Genomic DNA, 18,709 nt, shown 5'->3' with positions numbered 1-18,709 from the left:
TTGTAATTATCAAACATTGTTTCTTTTTTGTGTGTAAACCTTTTCATGAGTTTTTATAGTAGTGGTCTCATACAGTATTTGTCCCTTTGTGATTGACTTGTTTCACTCAGCATAATGCCCTCGAGATTCATCCATGTGGTGAGATGCTTCACCGATTCATTGTTGTTCTTTATCATTGTGTATATGTATGCACCACAGTTTATTTATCCATTCATCCATTTATGGACATCTTCCTGATCTCTTGAAGAGTTCTGTATATTAATCTTTTGTATTCTACCTCTGGTGGTTCCAGGAAGCTCTCTTCATCCAGAAGATTTTTTGATTCTTTGTTTTGGGAGCTTGCTGAAGCCATCATGGTCTGCCTCTTTAAGTGATTTGACATTGACTGTTGTCTCTAGGCCATCAATAAGTTATTGTATTTATTTATTTTATGTTTGCTTACTATGTCCTAGGTTCTTGTTTTGTTTTGATATGCCCAAATAGGCTACTCAAGTGAACTGGTTTGAATATTGGCACCTTTGAAGGTCTAACATCCTGTCACCAGGTGGTTAGAGCTGTTACTAGGTGTATGAGCCCAGGAGTCTGTTTTCTTGTATGGATTCAGCTCAGGTGTCCAGGCAGTTGGCCACCAAGTGTGTGGTACAGACTCTCACCTATAGTCTTAGATGAGCAGGGGTGATTGGTGTAGGCACAGGAATCTGGCTGCAGTAGGGGGTCTCATGCTGAGCAAGGCAGGGGGCTGACAACCTCCCCTGAGTGTCTGTGAGGAAAGCATGTCCCTGTTCCCTAGAGCACATAGGTGGATGGGTTTTGCATCCAGACTATGGGCACCTAGTGCTATTGTCTGTAAGAACTGGAAGGCACCACTTATCCTTGGACACCTGTTGCATGTGGCTAGGTGGCATGGGTGAAGCCACCAGCCCTCAGGCCCCTGATGTGGGTAGGTGAGGACCCTGCTTTATAGGTAGAGCAGTGTCAAACCTCACAAACCTACCTCTCCACCATATAGCTGAAACAGTTGAAGTTAGACTCAGGTATATACCCTGTTGTACTGTGCTAATGAGGGCCTATGCTATTGAAATGGGCCCACACAGGTCTATGTAGGGGTGAAAGGGATTCAGAGTCTGCGGACCCCTTATGCCTGTGCCTAGGCAAAGGAGCTGTTTTCTGCCCTGAGTTTCCAGTTTAGGGGAGCCAGCAGATTTTTTCCCCCCATTTTTTACTTTGTTCCTTCTCCAAGGCTAGGAGGATGGCTCAGGGCACACGACAGGTCTTACTTCCAGCCCAGGGAAAGCAGCTATCACTGAAGCCAGCTTGGGACCTGGTGCAGAGTGGGGAGGGGTCAGTTTAATGGGAGAGTTTTTTCCAAAGGGGTGTTTTTTCATCCATGCAGTAGATTAAACGCAAGTACTTATCTTTTGCTGAGAGGGCTGCTTTTCACTGATTCTGGAGGGGTGAGTAAACTGCTGGGCCTCTCCCAATGTGGGAAACGCGTCCTGAACACCACTGCTTGCCTCACCACTAGCACCAGCTGGTCTTGCCTAAGGGGTGCCGGTTCCCACTGGGTCAGTCCTGGCAACTCCTCGCTGCTTCTGAACCATCTCTCTCTTCCCCTGACACTCAGTCTGATTGCTCAACTTTGCCTTTGATGTTCAGGACTCCTAGATTGTCATATATAATCAATTCACTTGTTTTTGGGGGGTCTTTGTTGTTTTGTTTTTTTTTTTGTTAGAGGGACCATCAGAAGTATCTGACTTCTCTGCCATCTTGGCCCTGCCCCCAGTCAGTGCATCTTGATTGTTTATTTGATAAATTTCAGACTGCAGAAGTTTGTAAAAATTTTCAATTTCTTCTTCTTTGGCATTAGTGGTTGGTGCATAAATTTGAATAATAGTTGTTTTAAATGGTCTTCCTTGTAGGCATATGGCTGTTATCCTTTCACTGACAGTGTTGTACTTCAGGATAGATCTTGAAATGTTCTTTTTGACAATAAATGTGACACCATTCCTCTTCTCTTTTTCATTCAAAGCGTAGTAGACCATACGATTGTCCATTTCAAAATGGCGAATACCAGTTCATTTCACCTCCCTAATGCCAAAGATAAGGTGCCCTGGTGGCATAGTGTTTAAAACACTTGTCTGGTAACTGAAAGGTTGGCGATTCGAACCCACCAGCTGCTCTGTGGGGGAAAAATATAGCATCTGTTTCTGTAAATATTTACAGCCTTGGAAACCCTATGGGGAAGTTCTATTCTGTTCTGTCAGGTTGTTATGAGTCAGAATCAACTGACAGCAGTGGGTTTGTTTTGGTTTTTGGAATGCTTAGGATGTCGATCTTCAAATGTTTCATTTCATTTTTGCTGACTTTCAGTTTTCCTTGATTCATACATCACACAGTCCATGTTCCAATTACTAATGGACGTTAGCAGCTGTTCTCATTTTGAGTCAGGCCACATCCGCAAATGAAGGTCCTGAAAGTTTTACTGCATCCGTGTCATTAAGGTTGACTCTACGTTGAGGAGGCAGCTCTTCTCTAGAAGTGCTTTGAGTGCCGTCCAGCCTGAAAGACTCGTCTTCCATCACTATATCAATATTCTGTCATTATCCATAAGGTTCTCACTAGCTTATTTTTTCAGAAGTAGATTGCCAAGTTCTCCTTCCTAGTCTTTGTTCAGAAGCTCCACCAGGGCACCTTCTAAAATCCTTAGTTTATTCATATTTCCTTAGTTTTTATGTAGTGTCCTTCTTCTGTTTCAGGGTGCTGTCCAGAACACCACTTTACATTTACTTGTCATGTCTCCTCAGGCTTCTCTGGCTGTGACAGTTTCTCAGACCTCCCTTGTTTTTGATGACTTTGACAGTTTTCAGGAATACTGGTCAGGTGTATCATGAGATGCTCCTCTTTTGGAGTTGTCTGATTTTCTTTTTTTCATGAATTGACTGGGGCTTTGCATTTTGGGGAGGAAGACCATGGAAGTAAAGTGCCATCTTCATCACATTGTATAAGGGATGCATACTATCAACATGACTGATGACTGTTAATGTTGATCTTGATCACCTTGCTGAAGTGTTTACCAGGTTTCTCTACTGTGAAGCTACTCTCCACCACCCTCCAACCCCGACACCCCATATTATATTGTACTCTTTGGAAGGGAGCCACTCCGCACGGCCCACACTTAAGGAGTCGTTAGTTATGTTCACCCACCTTTAGGGTAGAGTATCTACATAATTTATTTGGAATTCGTCTGCATGGGAGATTTGTCTCTTCTCCTACGTTTATTAATTTTTTCATTTTTATCAATATGATAAAATATATAAAGTCAAGAATAATTATCTTAGACTTTTGGTTATAACCCAATTAGTTTATTTTGTTGCTTAAATTATTCCAGCTTTGGCCATTGAGAGCTCTTTCCGTTGTCTCCTGTGCCCCTTTGACAGACCCTCATCAACGTGTGTGTGTGTGTGTGTGTGTGTGTGTGTGTGTGTGTGTGTGTGTGTATACATGTGTAGCACTTCCTTACTTTCTGGCACTATAAAATGCTCCAGGTTCATCTTATGTATTTCCTTCCCCAGTCCTAAAATCAGCCATCTCTACAAAGATCCCTGGTTCCTTTTACTGGAGACTGGTTTTAGAAATTTAGATCTGGCACTAGGTGTACTTATTGCTCCTGGGGAGTCATTACTTTTAGAACCTCTCAGCTGACAGATCAAAGAAATATTTGTGTGTGTAAAGCTCTATGTATAATCACATATCTATAAATACTTCCCCGCACGTGTCTGTCAGTTTGTCGTACTGTGGGGGCTTGTGTGTTGCTGTGATGCTGGAAGCTATTCCACCGGTATTCAGATACCAGCAGGGTCACCCATGGAGGACAGGTTTCAGCTGAGCCTCCAGACTAAGACAGACTAGGAAGAAGGACCCGGCAGTCTACTTCTGAAAAGAATTAGCCAGTGAAAACCTTATGAATAGCAGCAGAACATTGTCTGATATGGTATTGGAAGATGAGCCCCCCAGGTTGGAAGGCACTCAAAAGATGACTGGGCAAGAGCTGCCTCCTCAAAGTAGAGTCAACCTTAATGACATGGAGGGAGTAAAGCTTCCGGGACTTTCATTTGCTGATGTGGCATGACTGAAAATGAGAAGAAACAGCTACAAACATCCATTGATAATTAGAACCTGGAATGTATGAAGTATGAATCTAGGAAAATTGGAAATCGTCAAAAATGAAATGGAACGCATAAACATGGATATGCTAGGCATTAGTGAGCTGAAATGGACTGGTATTGGCCATTTTGAATCAGACAATCATACAGTCTACTATGCTGGGAATGACAACTCGAAGAGGAATGGTGTTGCATTCATCGTCAAAAAGAATGTTTCAAAATCTATCCTGAAGTACAACACTGTCAGTGATAGGATAATATCCGTACGCCTACAAGGAAGACCAGTTAATATGAATATTACTCAAATTTACGCACCAAACACTAGGGCCAAAGATGAAGAAATAGAAGATTTTTATCAGCTGCTGCAGTCTGAAATTGATTGAACATGCAATCAAGATGCATTGATAATTACTGGCAATTGAAATGCAAAAGTTGGAAACAAAGAAGAAGAATCAGTAGCTGGAAAATATGGCCTTGGGGATAGAAACAATGCCGGAGATCGAATGATAGAATTTTGCAAGACCAACAACTTCTTCATTGCAAATACCTTCTTTCACCAACATAAATGGCGACTATACACATGGACCTTGCCAGATGGAACACACAGAAATCAAATCGACTACATCTGTGGAAAGAGACAGTGGAAACGCTCAATATCATCAGTCAGAACAAGGCTGGGGCCGACTGTGGAACAGACCACCAATTGCTCATATGCAAGTTCAAGCTGAAACTGAAGAAAATCAGAGCAAGTCCACGGGAGCCAAAATATGACCTTGAGTATATCCCACCTGAATTTAGAGACCATCTCAAGAATAGATTTGACGAATTGAACACTAGTGACCGAAGACCAGACGAGTTGTGGAATGACATCAGGGACATCATCCAAGAAGAAAGCAAGAGGTCATTGAAAAGACAGGAAAGAAAGAAAAGACCAAGATGGATGTCAGAGAAGACTCTGAAACTTGCTCTTGAGCGTCGAGCAGGTAAAGCAAAAGGAAGAATCGATGAAGTAAAAGAACTGAACAGAAGATTTCAAAGGGTCTCTCGAGAAGACAAAGTAAAGTAGTATAATGACATGTGCAAAGAGCTGGAGATGGAAAACCAAAAGGGAAGAACACACTCGGCGTTTCTCAAGCTGAAAGAACTGAAGAAAAAATTCAAGCCTCGAGTTGCAATAGTGAAGGATTCCATGGGGAAAATATTAAACGACGCAGGAAGCATCAAAAGAAGATGGAAGGAATACACAGAGTCATTATACCAAAAAGAATTAGTCGATGTTCAACCATTGCAAGAGGTGGCACATGATCAGGACCCGATGGTACTGAAGGGAGAAGTCCAAGCTGCTCTGAAGGCATTGGTGAAAAACAAGGCTCCAGGAATTGATGGAATATCAATGGAGATGTTTCAATAAACAGATGCAGCGCTGGAGGTGCTCACTCATCTATGCCAAGAAATATGGAAGACAGCTTCCTGGCCAAGTGACTGGAAGAGATCCATATTTATGCCTATTCCCAAGAAAGGCGATCCAACTGAATGTGGAAATTATAGAACAATATCATTAATATCACACATAAGCAAAATTTTGCTGCAGATCATTCAAAAACAGCTGCAGCAGTATATCGACAGGGAACTGCCAGAAATTCAGGCTGGTTTCAGAGGAGGATGTGGAACCAGGGATATCATTCCTGATGTCAGATGGATCCTGGGTGAAAGCAGAGAATACCAGAAGGAAGTTTACCTGTGTTTTATTGACTATGCTAAGGCATTCGACTGTGTGGGTCATAACAAACTATGGATAACACCGCGAAGAATGGGAATTCCAGAACACTTAATTGTGCTCATGAGGAGCCTCTACATAGATCAAGAGGCAGTTGTTCGGACAGAACAAGGGAATACTGATTGGTTTAAAGTCAGGAAAGGTGTGCGCCAGGGTTTTATTCTTTCGCCATACCTATTTAATCTGCATGCTGAGCAAATAATCTGAGAAGCTGGACTATATGAAGAAGAACGGGGCATCAGGATTGGAGGAAGACTCATTAACAACCTGCATTATGCAGATGACACAACCTTTCGTGCTGAAGGTGAAGAGGACTTGAAGCACTTACTAATGAAGATCAGAGACCACAGCCTTCAGTATGGATTACACCTCAACATAAAGAAAACAAAAATCCTCACAAGTGGACCAATGAGCAACATCACGATAAAGGGAGAAAAGATTGAAGTTGTCAAGGATTTAATTTTACTTGGATCCACAATCAACAGCCATGGAAGCAGCAGTCAAGAAATCAAAAGACGCGTTGCATTGGGCAAATCTGTTGCAAAGGACCTCCTCAAAGTGTTGAAGAGCAACCATGTCACTCTGAAGACTAAGGTGCACCTGACCCAAGCCATGGTATTTTCAATCGCATCATATGCATGTGAAAGCTGCACAATGAATAAGGCAGACCAAAGAAGAGTTGACGCCTTTGAATTGTGGTGTTGGCAAAGAATATTGAATATACCATGGACTGCCGAAAGAATGAACAAATCTGTTTTGGAAGAAGTGCGGCCAGAATGCTCCTTACAGGCAAGGATGGCGAGACTGCATCTTACATACTTTGGACATGTTGTCAGGAGGGATGAGTCCCTGAAGAAGGACATCATGCTTGGCAGAGTACAGGGTCAGCTGAAAAGAGGAAGACCCTCAACAAGATGGACTGACACAGTGGCTGCAACAATGAGCGCAAGCAAAACAGCAATTGTAAGGATGGAGCAGGACCGGGCAGTGCTTCGTTCTGTTGTGCATAGGGTCGCTACGAGTCGGAACTGACTCGACGGCACCTAACAACAACAACAACATAAATACTTCTATATGTAGGGATCTGTATTTATATTAAACAGGAGTTCTTGCTGATGTCTCCAACTCTAATTTATTACGTGGATCATTCTAGCTTCCTACCCTTATAGACCTGTACATTTCCACTCCAGCACTAAGAAACATGACTTCTGCTATGTGCCATCCTTTTACGGAATTGTTGAATTCCAGTTTATGAGCATAGCAGTATCATATCGTTAACCCATACTCACGTGGTAAACAACTTTATCTATTAGAGTACAGGACTTATGTGCAGGTCCGTTTGCCTTTAGTCTTATAGACTCTACTCATTTCCAAAACTTCTTAGCTCAGAATCTTTCCCCCAAGCCCCGTTAGTAAAGGTTGTTTCACATATATCTAATGTAATTAGATTTTCTTGTCATAGTCATCATTTTTTCTTGGAATCCCTCAACCTTCTAAGTGATTTTTGTTTAATTTGCATCCAGTAAGGTTTACTCTTTGTGTTATAAAGTTCTATAGGTTTTGACAAATGCAAAATGTTGTCTCTGCTATTATGTCCTCATGCAGAATAGTTTTACCTCCCTAAATACCCACTGTGCTTCACCTGCTTATCCGTTCCCTCCCCCTGAACTTCTGACAACCACTGGTATTTTTACTGTATCTAGAGTTTAGCCTTTTACAGAATGTCAGATAATTAGAATTGTGCACTTTGCGGCCTTTTCAGATTAGCTTTTTTCACTCAACAGTATGCATTTAGGGTTCCTCCATGTTTTTTCATGCCTTGATAACTCATTTCCTTCCTTATATTGTTGAATAACATTCCAATACATGGATATATCACAGTTTGTTTATCCATTTACCTACTGAAGGACATCTTGGTTGCTTTCGGTTTAGGGAAGTTATGAATAAAGCTGCTGTAAAAATTTGTGTGCGTATTTTTGTGCGGATGTAAGTTTTCAACTCAGTTGGGTGAATAACTGGGAGCTCAGCTGCCGTATCATATAGTTAGCCTATGTTTAGCTTTGTAAGAAACTGCCAATCTGACTTCCAAAGTGGCTATACCTTTTTGCATTCCCACCAGCCACAAATGAGAGTTCTTGTGATAATTAGGATTCTTGTTCAGCAAGTAGCCGCTCCCTCTCCTTCGGTCCCACTGTGATGGAGGACACTTTCCTGACCCATTGATGTTGAGCGTGGTCATGGGTTTCTTTGACATGGAAGGTAGTACATGTGACCTGAGCAGAGGTCTTAAATATTAAATACGCTTGCATGGTTTGGCTTGGTCTGGCACTCCAGTGATCTGCCAGTAGAAGAGCTTGCCCAGTGTAACTGCTGTCCCTGCAGTTTGTTCTCCAGAATGAATACATATGGTTGTTGTTGTCGTTAGGTGCCATCGAGTCAGTTCTGACTCATAGCAACCCTGCGTACAACAGAACGAAACACTGCCCGGCTCTGCACCACCCTCACAATTGTTGCACTGTTGCAGCCACTGTGTCAGTCCATCTCACTGAGGAGCAAGCATAAACCCAACCTGCATCCTGAATCAGAAACACCCATCCAAGCCCATCTTATATCAGCAAAGCCACAAGCGACCTGTAAACCTATGCTTGTTTTGTCGCAAGCCATTGAGTTTTGGATGGTTTGTTATGAAAGAGCTGACTGGTAGAGCCCCTGACCATGTTGTAACCCCAAACACGTGGCACACAATGGTTCGGTGAACAACCAGACCCAGTCTCAATGTGTCTACTGGTTTTCCCCGTAGGCTGTGCCCGGGCTGGGTCATTTGATGGGGAGTGAGATATTCTCGACTGTGTGAATGCTGCGCAAAAGAAGGCCCCGTTTGCCGTTATTCGTACAGGCAGAATCGGTCACCAGTGCTGGCTGGTTGTCACTGGCGACCAAGCATCACCGGGCATTAAACACACCCAGCATAATGATTTGAGCTGCTCCATACTACTTAAATGTGCCCTTGAGGTAGTGCTTGTGTGTTGGGGCTTTGGGCTCCTCCTCTATGAATGATGAAATGATGCTGATACTCTTCAAAGTCTCTCCCAATGCTGTGAGCCCATGAGACAGTGTCATCTAGTGGACTCAGACAGATGTTCAAAACCACTTCCTAGCAGCATCCATGTAGCAAACAGATGACTTAATTTAACCTTCCTAAGCTTTGTAAAATGGAGTTGGTCGTACTTTTTTGAGTTATTGTGAGCTTTAAATATGATAACAGATGGAAATAATTTAGTAAGGTGGCTGGCATCTAGTAGGTGCTCAGTAAAATTGTCTTGTTGAGTGACCCTTGTGAAGCTTCCGTTACCTCCTAGAGTCAGGAAAGAACGTTTACAGCTCAGAGGTCAGCTCTGGCCCTTCTCATTTTTCCATTAATGCTGAGACTCTATGGTTGGGATGTTTATTGGATTTAACTCCCATAACTGAGCCTCTGTCTCTCAACACCCCCTGCTGTTGGGGTTCTTATGCAAGGGGTTTTTATCTGAGATGCTCAATACCCTTGGAACATCCACTTCATTCTTCACAGTATCCCTGTCAGCTGAGAAAAAAAGAAAATCCTGTACTTTAATTGTATTAATAACAGGCAACAGCAAATACCTGTGTGGCCTGTGTACGTGACAGCATCATGTTTGCCTCTCATGTAGGTTTTCACTGGCTTTGAAGATTCTGTCTTGCTGGGGCCACGTGGACAGCCCAGCATTTGTATCTGAATATTCTATGAAACATTTGCCAAAAGAGTTTGAATTTTCTGTTCAAATATAAATGAGGTCTACTTTGAAAGTTCCATATTCTTTTCTAGCCATGGCACTCAGGCAGATAATACGCCTTGTACCTGGTTTGCGTGTGACAAGATAGTCTTGATGATTGGGATTCTCAGACCACCCCTGCATTCTGAATGACACAGCTCTGTGGTGGTAGAAAGATAATAGTAGGAGAGGAACTGGAAGATCAGGTGTAATTAGCTGGGGGAATGGAAGATTGGGGGGTCCAGTATATCTGAAACTCTAGAGAAGACTGAATTTTCTTGGTGCTTATTTCATTTTATCTGTGAATGGTATGTAAAGAAATAGAAATAATACTCCATATTAGTAATGAAACCCAGAACTCTCTTTAGTTTTATCACAAAAGAACTTAAATCAGATACTCCCCAAATAGGTAGGATTAGCTAAAGAAGCAGTCTCCAGATTTCATGCCCTGAATTCCACCTTCTTCTTGGAATGTGTCCTTTTTAAGTCTCCAGCTTAAGTATAAGCATGAAATATTTTCCATGGGTTCCGTCAACTGAGGCATGCTGTAGCATTTTCAAAAGAGAACTTTACTAAATGAAGTATTAAGGGGGAATAGTAATGATATCGTTGCTGATACAGCACAAAATCAGAGAAATATCCAAGTCTAAAGTATCTGCACTGCAGGTCTAAAGAGCTAGTCCAACTTCACAGTCCCTGTCCTGTCTCCCTTTCCTCCTGGTTCCTTCTGACTGTCTCACAAGGACAAATGTCTTCTTGTCCCGCCTCACAGTGTTCTCACTGTCCTAAGCCCTTCCTAGCCAAGGTTGAATGACCACTTTTCACTCTGGTCTGCCTGGGTGTAGACTTTCTTAAGTCATACTTGAGCCTCATCGAATATAATAGTAAGAGTCTGGTGAGTGTCCACCAGTCCCTTACATTGACAGCCCCTCCTCTTCATGTCCACTCGACATTTACTGAGCAATTACTGTGTGCCCTTGGGATACAGAGGTGAAAAAGAAAGTGCTAATGATTTCTGTATCAAACAGCAATTTTTTGGGGTGCTTGCCACATGCTCAGCCCTGCACCAGGGGCTATAATAGAAGTAACCAGACGGGGCTGTGGAAGTTTTAAAGGGGCTTTGTCACCCAGGCTGAGGCAGGCTGTTGAAGGCTTTCCTCAAGCCGGTAATACCTGTGACCTCAGGATGTGCTTGCTCTAGCAGCCAAGGACGTATTACCCGGAGTTCTCCTTTCAGCACCACTGAGTAAGCGCCTGCTGGATCAGTCCTCCCAGAGATATCAAGAAATTCTGGACAACGTTGAATGAATGAGTGAATAAGTAAATAAATAAATGGACAAGTACCTGAAGGTACTGGAGAGTGAAACTAAGCAAACAGATTCTGAAGAGGAGTTGACCCTTGGAGAAGGGGAATGAAATGGGGCAGGTTTCCAATTTTTATAGCTTTCCACCTGAGTAAAGGCTGAAGTTGGTGGCACATAGAACAGATAAACAGTGATAGAAAACCAACAGTCTTTCTGATCTGAAGGCCAGAAGGCAGAGGTCAGGGGGACTACTGCCACTAGAAAGTGAAGAGGGATTTCTGAAAAAGAGAGAGCCAGAAAATGAATGCCTCAAATTTGGTGTATAAATTCTGCCCAAATCTCTGGATGAACCTGTACTGTACATGAGCAAGGAAAGATTGCAAGTAGTCTAGCTAAGGGTAAAAGAACTTAAACTTAGATTTAAGCTGCTGCACTACAGACCTTTTTAGTTAGAGTCCAACCTAGTTAATTTTCCTGCTCAAACAAACAAAAATCTTCACTGTTTGAAGAAACATAACACAATCCAGAGTCTCCAGACCATAACATTCACAAATATCCAGGATGCAATCCAAAATTACTTAACATATGAAAAAATAGGGAACTGTGGCCCTGCTGAAAAGAAAAGACTCTAATATGACCTAGATGTTAAAATTGAGAGTCAAAAACTTCAAAGTAGCTATTATAACTATGATCATGGATGCAAAGGAAAATACATTCATACACTCATAAGGAATGAAAATATAGGAAATCTTGGAAGTGAAATAGAAATTATAAAAAGACCCAAATGGAAATTCTAAAACTGAAAAATAAAATATCTGAAATAAAAAGTTCACCAGATGGGCTTAACCACAGAATAGAAATGACAAAAAGAGGAATTAGTGAATTTGAAGAAAGGTCAATAGAAGTTATACAAACTGTAGAAGAATAAAAAGGATAGGGAAAAAAACTGTGCCTCAGGGATAGGTCAAACAATATCAAAAGGTCTAACATAGATGTAATTGGAGTCAAAAAAGGAAAGAAGAGAAAAACTAGAGAAGAGGACATATTTGAAGAAATAATGGCTGATATTTTCCCAGTGTGGTGAAAGACATACATTTTGAGATTCAAAAGTTCAGAAAACTCTAAGTAAGATAATTACAAAGAAAATTAAAACTGCTGAAAACCAAAGTCAAAGAGAAAATCTTGAAAGCAGAAAAAAAGTGGCACATTACAAACTGGGAACAATGATTTCAATGACCACTTACCTCTTACCAGAAACAACGGAGGCCAGAAGACAGTGGGGCAACATCTTTAAAGACCCGCGAGGAAAAATACAAACAAAAGACCCTCTCAATCTGAATTTTATACCCAGCAAATGTCTCCTTCAAGAATGAAGGTGAAATAACATTTTCAGTAAAAGAAAACCAAGATAAGCCATTGCCAGTAGATCTTACTATAAGAAATGCTAAAGGAAGTTCTTCAGACTGATGGAATATAATGTCAAGTACAGACTTAGATCTTCAGGAAGGAACAAAGAGCATTAGAAATGGTAAATATCTGATTAAATATAAATGGCCATCTTTTTCTCTTAGTTAAAAAAATACATGAATTTATAAGGCAAAAATCATAACATTGTCTTATAGAGTTTATAATGTATGTAGCTGTAAAACAAATGACAACTGTAATATAAAGGCAGGTAAGGACTTATTTGGTTGTAAGCTTTCTTCATTTTGTGTGGAGTGGTACAAAATTAACTCTAAATAGACTGAAAAGTTGAAGCTGTATGTTGTACTCTCTAGAGCAACCACGCATTATCAGAGGGACCAATGCCTGGAGAAGGACATCATGCTTAGTAACGTAAAGGATCAGCAAATAAGAGGAAGATCTTTAATGAGATGGATTGACACAATGGCAGCAACAAGGGGCTCAAACATACCAACAATCATGAAGATGGTTCAGGACCAGGCACCATTTTGTTCTATTATACATAGGGTTGTTGAGTCAGGCCTGACTTGACAGCACCTAACAACAACAACATATCCAAAAAAACCCATTGTCGTCGAGTTGATCCCAACTCATAGTGACCCACATAGAGAAACTGGTGGATGGTTCTCTCATACTGTGCTTTTCAGTAGCTGGGCTTAGTAGAGACTTGAGTCACTCACTCAGCTTTGTTGTTGAGCACCTACCCTGGTGCACCTTTTCTTCACTAAGAGAACCCAGCAACCATTCCACAAAATGTTGTGACCTCTTGAGGAAGAACCAGTCTGCCAGCTTGTGAAAAATGTAACTACTGTCACTGAGCAATTTGTGTAGCAATTGCCAAATGGGAACTTAATTTGCTGTGTTTCAACAAAAAACAATAAAATACCGTTTTAAAAATGTTGAAAAAAGAACCAGCCTACCATCTAGGAGACATCACAGGGATCTCAGAAGTGACCCTGGTGAATCAGAAGATGTCGGCCTTGCCAAAGCCACCAAGCCATGTTTTGTCACTCTTCAAGGAACTTCCTTAAGGAAATGCTTCCCGGAAATGCCCAAAGGAGATTTCTGAATGGTTAAGCATTTTCACATATGTCTCATAAAAGTTGCAGTTTAGCCTTACGTTGCCTTATTGTGAATTGCCTCCAAGGGTTGTGATAAATCTCCTTGATTTGCTGTGGTGTTCATCTTGGAAGTGGGAGTGGTGCAAGGGGGAGCCTCAAAAGAGGCGGGGGAAACATCGACATCTGTGAGACGCTCGGCACCTCTTTGGTGATCGTGCTCTCTGGTTTTCATCCCTTTGGTGATCGTGCTCTCTGGTTTTCGTGTCCTCCGTGGGGCTCCGCACCGACAGAGATTACACGCCCACAATGCTGGACAGGCTGCTTAGGGCACAACGACTCTCCCAGGCGCTTCGCATCCCTCCAGGCTATGAAACATTTGCCTGCAGACATTTTCTTACTCTCCATTACATATGTTTTTATGAAAGGACAGAGTGAGGGGGAATTTGCAATGAATAATTCATTCGTAGTTGTTTTCAAATAAAAAATTATTTTTCAAAGATAGCAACCAGTATGTCCCCTTCAGAGGCCCGTTACTGCTGTGGCTGCCCCTGGGCATGCCTCAGCTTTCTGTCTAAACGTCCCCGACTCCCGTGCTGGGACAGGCTCCTCTGTAGGTCTGGGATGGGGTGTGTGTGCAGATGGCACGCCGCTATCAGAATTCCAGGCACGCTCTGCCCACGCACATCCCCGGGCAGGCCCCAGGGATACACTTGGAATCCGGATCCGCTCACCTGGGCTCCCCAGGCAACACCACACCTCCACACCTTCCTATTCCCTCCCTCCGATCCTGCACCAAGCCCGGCCTGAGGCTTGTCTACCTCGGGCCCACACACGCAAGGCAAGGCCAAGGGCTGACGGATTCCATCAATGAAGGCACAACCAGCCACTTTAATATTGAGACAGTTTATTACTTACGTGCACAGCAAAAAGAAGAAGCCAGCAGTGTCTGCAGCTTGGATCCTAGTCCTACACACCAAGAACAGCGACCCCAGAGCACCAGCAGCCGATGACTGCAGTGCCAGCTGTGGCGTCCCTATCGCTGAGGAGCCACCTAGACTGCAGCTGAGTGGACTTACATTCTGGAGCTCTGTTCTGAGGGCATGGAACAGGAAGTGCCATGTCTCACCATAAGCCAGGAGGCGATGAGAAGCTGTCTCACGACAGCTTCGCAGGGGAGACAGGAAGGCTGGTGGGAGGTGGCCTCATGGCAGCTCCTTAGAGACCTCCCATCCATTCCAGAGGGTCACAGGGTGTTCCAGCAAGATTCAAGTGAGCTGCGGTTCAAGCCTGTGCTTATGTGGATCTGCGCAAAGCTGCGAGGGCACCACAGCCTATGTTACTGTCCCACTGTCATGTCCTGGGGGCCCTGGTAGCACGGTGCTAACTGAAAGGTTAGTAGTTCCAATCCACCAGCTGCTCCTTGGAAACCCTATAGAGCAGTCCTACTCTGTCCTATAAGGTCACTATGAATCAGAATTGGCAGTAGTGGATAAATGGGTGTCATTTCTTGGAGGCATAGTGGCTAAAATGATTGACTGCTAACTGAAAGGTCAGGGGTTCAAAACCACTAGTGGCTCCGCAGGAGAAGTACGTGGCAGTCCACTCCCGTAGAGGTTTACAGCCTCGGAAACCCTGTGGGGTCACCAGCAGTGGAAACTGATGTTAACTGCAGTGGGTTTTTGTGTGTGTCATTTTCTGCCCATTTCTACCACTCCTCTTCTTTGTCCGGCCCCAATGACCTTATACCAAAAATGGAGTTCACCACAGTGGTTAAGAATAAGAACTGGATTGGAACTCCAGTTCTGTCAATCCCTACTCATCAGATTGGGTGAGTCACCTAAGCTCTCTAAGCCTCGGTTTCCACATCTTTAAAATGGGCATAGTAAGAATACCGTTTCAAGGCTTGTGGTAAGGGTTGGATGAGATTGATTTAATGCGTGTAAAGTACTCAGCAAGATGCCTGGCACATAAAACCCCTGCTGTCCAGTTGATTACGGCTCATGGCAACCCTGTAGGACAGAGTAGAGCTGCCCCATAGAGTTGCCAAGGCTGTAACCTTTACGGAAGCAGACTGCCCCATCTTTCTCCCTGGGAGCAGCTGGTAGGTTTGAACCACCAACCTTTCGGTTAACAGCTGAGCACTTAACTGCTGGGTCTTGCTGGGCACATAATAGGCAATACTATGACCACATGATGGTGACAAAGATGATGATGATGAAGAAGAAGATGATGATAATGATGGAATAAACACTCTTCTACCTGGTGCCCTGTCCCTTCCCCCCATTGAAGGCAGCACTGCAGCTGTGGCCCCTCTATTCCTCTCCTCTGTGACCTGCCCTGGCTTCCTGTGGCATCAGAAGCCGATACATGTTAATGACACCTCCATGTGTGCCCACACACCACACACACCCTTTCTTCAAGACCCGTCTCCTAACTCTTCAGAAAGACTTTCTCCTCTGTCCTGGGTGGGTTCCGCCATCCTGGACGTCTCTGGCCCTTAGCTGCACAGACCTGTCCTGGTGGGTTCCGCCATCCTGGACGTCTCTGGCCCTTAGCTGCACAGACCTGTCCTGGTGGGTTCCTCCATCCTGGACATCTCTGGCCCTTAGCTACGCAGACACGCTTTGAACTGTGATTCTATGCCTTTTTCTCACTTAAACTGTGAATTATTTGAGAGCACCTCCCCAAAGCCTCCCTTCTGGGGGTGGCTTACCTCCAGGCAGGTCGTCCCTCTGCATTGTCAACTGACTGACCGTTGGCCAAAGGACGGTGACATCATCTCTCCCATGAACAGCCCAGCCAATCAGCCTCTTAGGAAGGATCTTCTAGAGGGTTCCGCTTCAGCCTTCACAGTACGGGGAAGTGTGCTTGCTTGCTAGCCCTCCCGCTGCACACACCCAGCTAGAAGCTGTGGACGTAGCTCCTGCCGGCTTGAGTGAAGAGATGATAAATAATTCCCGGTGAGGGAACTAGCATAAGGAGAGGAAAAGGGGTGTCCATAAATGTCCCACCAACCACTGCTTAAGTAGCCGGCAGTTTAAACTGTAGATCGTAATGAAACTTTCATGGAAGTGTTAGTGTTTTCCCTCCCCGAACCACCTGGTTTGTTTTGTTCGTGTTTTGTTGACTATGTGTGAGTATGACTCTAACTCACGAGACTTGAAAGCCAGCGCAGTCACCACAACGCCGAATCTGAATACCTTGGATGGCCGGCCTTTGACAGTCTGCCCCTTTGTTCACTCACTCACTCACTCAACAAACACAGCCTTGTGCTGGGGACCAGGGACGCAGGACAGCAGGACACTGGGCCCCGCCCTTGGGGTCTGTGGGTTGGGGGGGAGGGGTGCAGACAAGTAATAATCAGGGGCTGGGCCGGGGGTAGTGGTGAGCGGCTGCTGGTCAGGAGGGACTGCGGAGCCGTGGCCCACGGGACAGCCTGACCGCCTCTCTGCCTCTCTGCCTTCCTTTGCCAGGTACTAGAAGCTCATGGAATGCCCATGGATGACGATCAGTACACCCTGCTGACCGCAAAGCTAGGATTTAGCAAAGAAGGGATGAGTTACCTTGATTTTGCAACAGGATTCGAAGGTAGCTAATCACTGAGCGTGGACCCCGGCCGGGACACAGCGGGGACAGCTCGGGAGTCTTTCCTGCAAAGGCTGCTCAGGCTGAAGTGGCAGAAGTCCAGAGGCTGGGATGGTGTGCATTATGTGATTGGAAACAGTCATTTTTATTTCGTTTTCTCGGACTGTGTTTAGGCCTTCTGCTGGCACTAAGGTAGACAGGACTGTGAGGGCAGAATTTGGCCCGATTTTGTCTTCTGCAAATGTAGAGCACAGTTGGTTCAGAACTTTGACTCCAAAGCCTGTGCTGCTTCACTCCCACCTCTTGTCCTTGAAGATAGTTCTCCTAAAAGTTAAAAAACGAAAACCCAACCACTTGCTGTTGAGTCGATACCGACTCATGGTGACCACGTATGTGTCAAAGTAGAACTGTGCTCCACACGGTTTTCAATGGCTGGTTTTTTGGGAAGTAGATCACCAGGCCTTTTTTCTGAAGCGCCTCTGGGTGGACTTGAACTGCCGGCCTTTGGGTCAGCAGCCAAGTGCTTAGCCATCTGGGCCATCCAGAGACTCCCTCCTAACAACAGATGTTGATTGTAGTTACTGATAGCCATTGCGCACCCCCCCTTTATACAGATAAGGAGGCAGAGGTTCCAGGGGGGTCACCAGCCACTGCCCTTCCCCCTCCCCATGGTTGTTAGGAAATTCATTTTGTACAGGCTGCAGCTGGCCCTTCAGGTTCCCCTCTGGTCCATACTCTAAAGCCGCACCTTAACACGGACGCGCACACGCATGCACACACCCACACACGCACGCACGCACACATCAATGGGATACCCTTCTGTTTGGCTACAAATGAACCACAGGTGGGACAGAGCAGAACCCAAAGCCCTGTGTTTGCATGTTGACACCCTCCAGGCATGCATCTGGGGCTGATGAGTGATGGTAGCCGATCTCTGCTAAAGGGACTGGCCCTGTGACTCCTTACCAGGAAACCCTGGAGGCAGGCTGCCATTGTGGAGGCCCTCCTCGCCCCCGCCTTGCTATTTCTAGAGCTGGAGAGCGGGCATTCGTGAGAAATGACCCTGCGAGAGGCCCCAGCCTTACTGCAGAATGAACTGACAGGATCATTGGGTCTATGGGAAGCCCTGCTGGAGTAGTGGTTAAGAGCAACGGCTGCTAACCCAAAGGTCCGCAGTTCGAAGCCACGAGGCGCTCCTTGGAAACCCTACAGGGCAGTCCTACTCCGTCCTTAGGGTCACTGTCGAGTGGAAAGCAACTGATTTGGGTCTATATTTTAACATTTTGAGAGAAAATAAAAAGAAGGAAAAGGCTCCCACATTTATCCTAGAGAGTCCTTCCAGATGCATGCACGTTTCGGGTGTGGATATCTGGGTCACTCGCCCCAGATCCCAGAGCTGGTGACTCAGGTGCAGAGTGGGAACTGACTCAGTGCCCATCAGCTGCCCAGCCCCCTTCTCCCCGCCCTTTCCTCTTCTCTGTCTTCACATCCCCACCCCACCTCCCTGACCCGTCTCCTCCCTGTGCTCCGGGCAGCCTGGCTATCCTTCATCAGCCCCCCCCCA

General features: G+C 44.7%; 1 protein-coding gene across 5 annotated transcripts in view; it reads left to right on the top strand.

The window, feature by feature from the left end:
* Positions 1-18,709, top strand: part of EFCAB6 (EF-hand calcium binding domain 6) — a 381,524-nt gene that overhangs the window by 198,640 nt on the left and 164,175 nt on the right. For all 5 annotated transcript variants that reach the window (XM_049884609.1, XM_049884607.1, XM_049884608.1 and 2 more), the window contains one exon: positions 17,034-17,148. In XM_049884609.1, the coding sequence (XP_049740566.1) occupies positions 17,034-17,148 (115 nt within the window). The remainder of the gene's footprint in view (positions 1-17,033; positions 17,149-18,709) is intronic.

Source organism: Elephas maximus, chromosome 4, assembly GCF_024166365.1.
Source record: "Elephas maximus indicus isolate mEleMax1 chromosome 4, mEleMax1 primary haplotype, whole genome shotgun sequence".
Classification (NCBI taxonomy): domain Eukaryota; kingdom Metazoa; phylum Chordata; class Mammalia; order Proboscidea; family Elephantidae; genus Elephas; species Elephas maximus.
The sequence above is the reverse complement of the archived record's forward strand: the minus strand, read 5'-3'. Positions and strand labels throughout refer to the sequence as shown.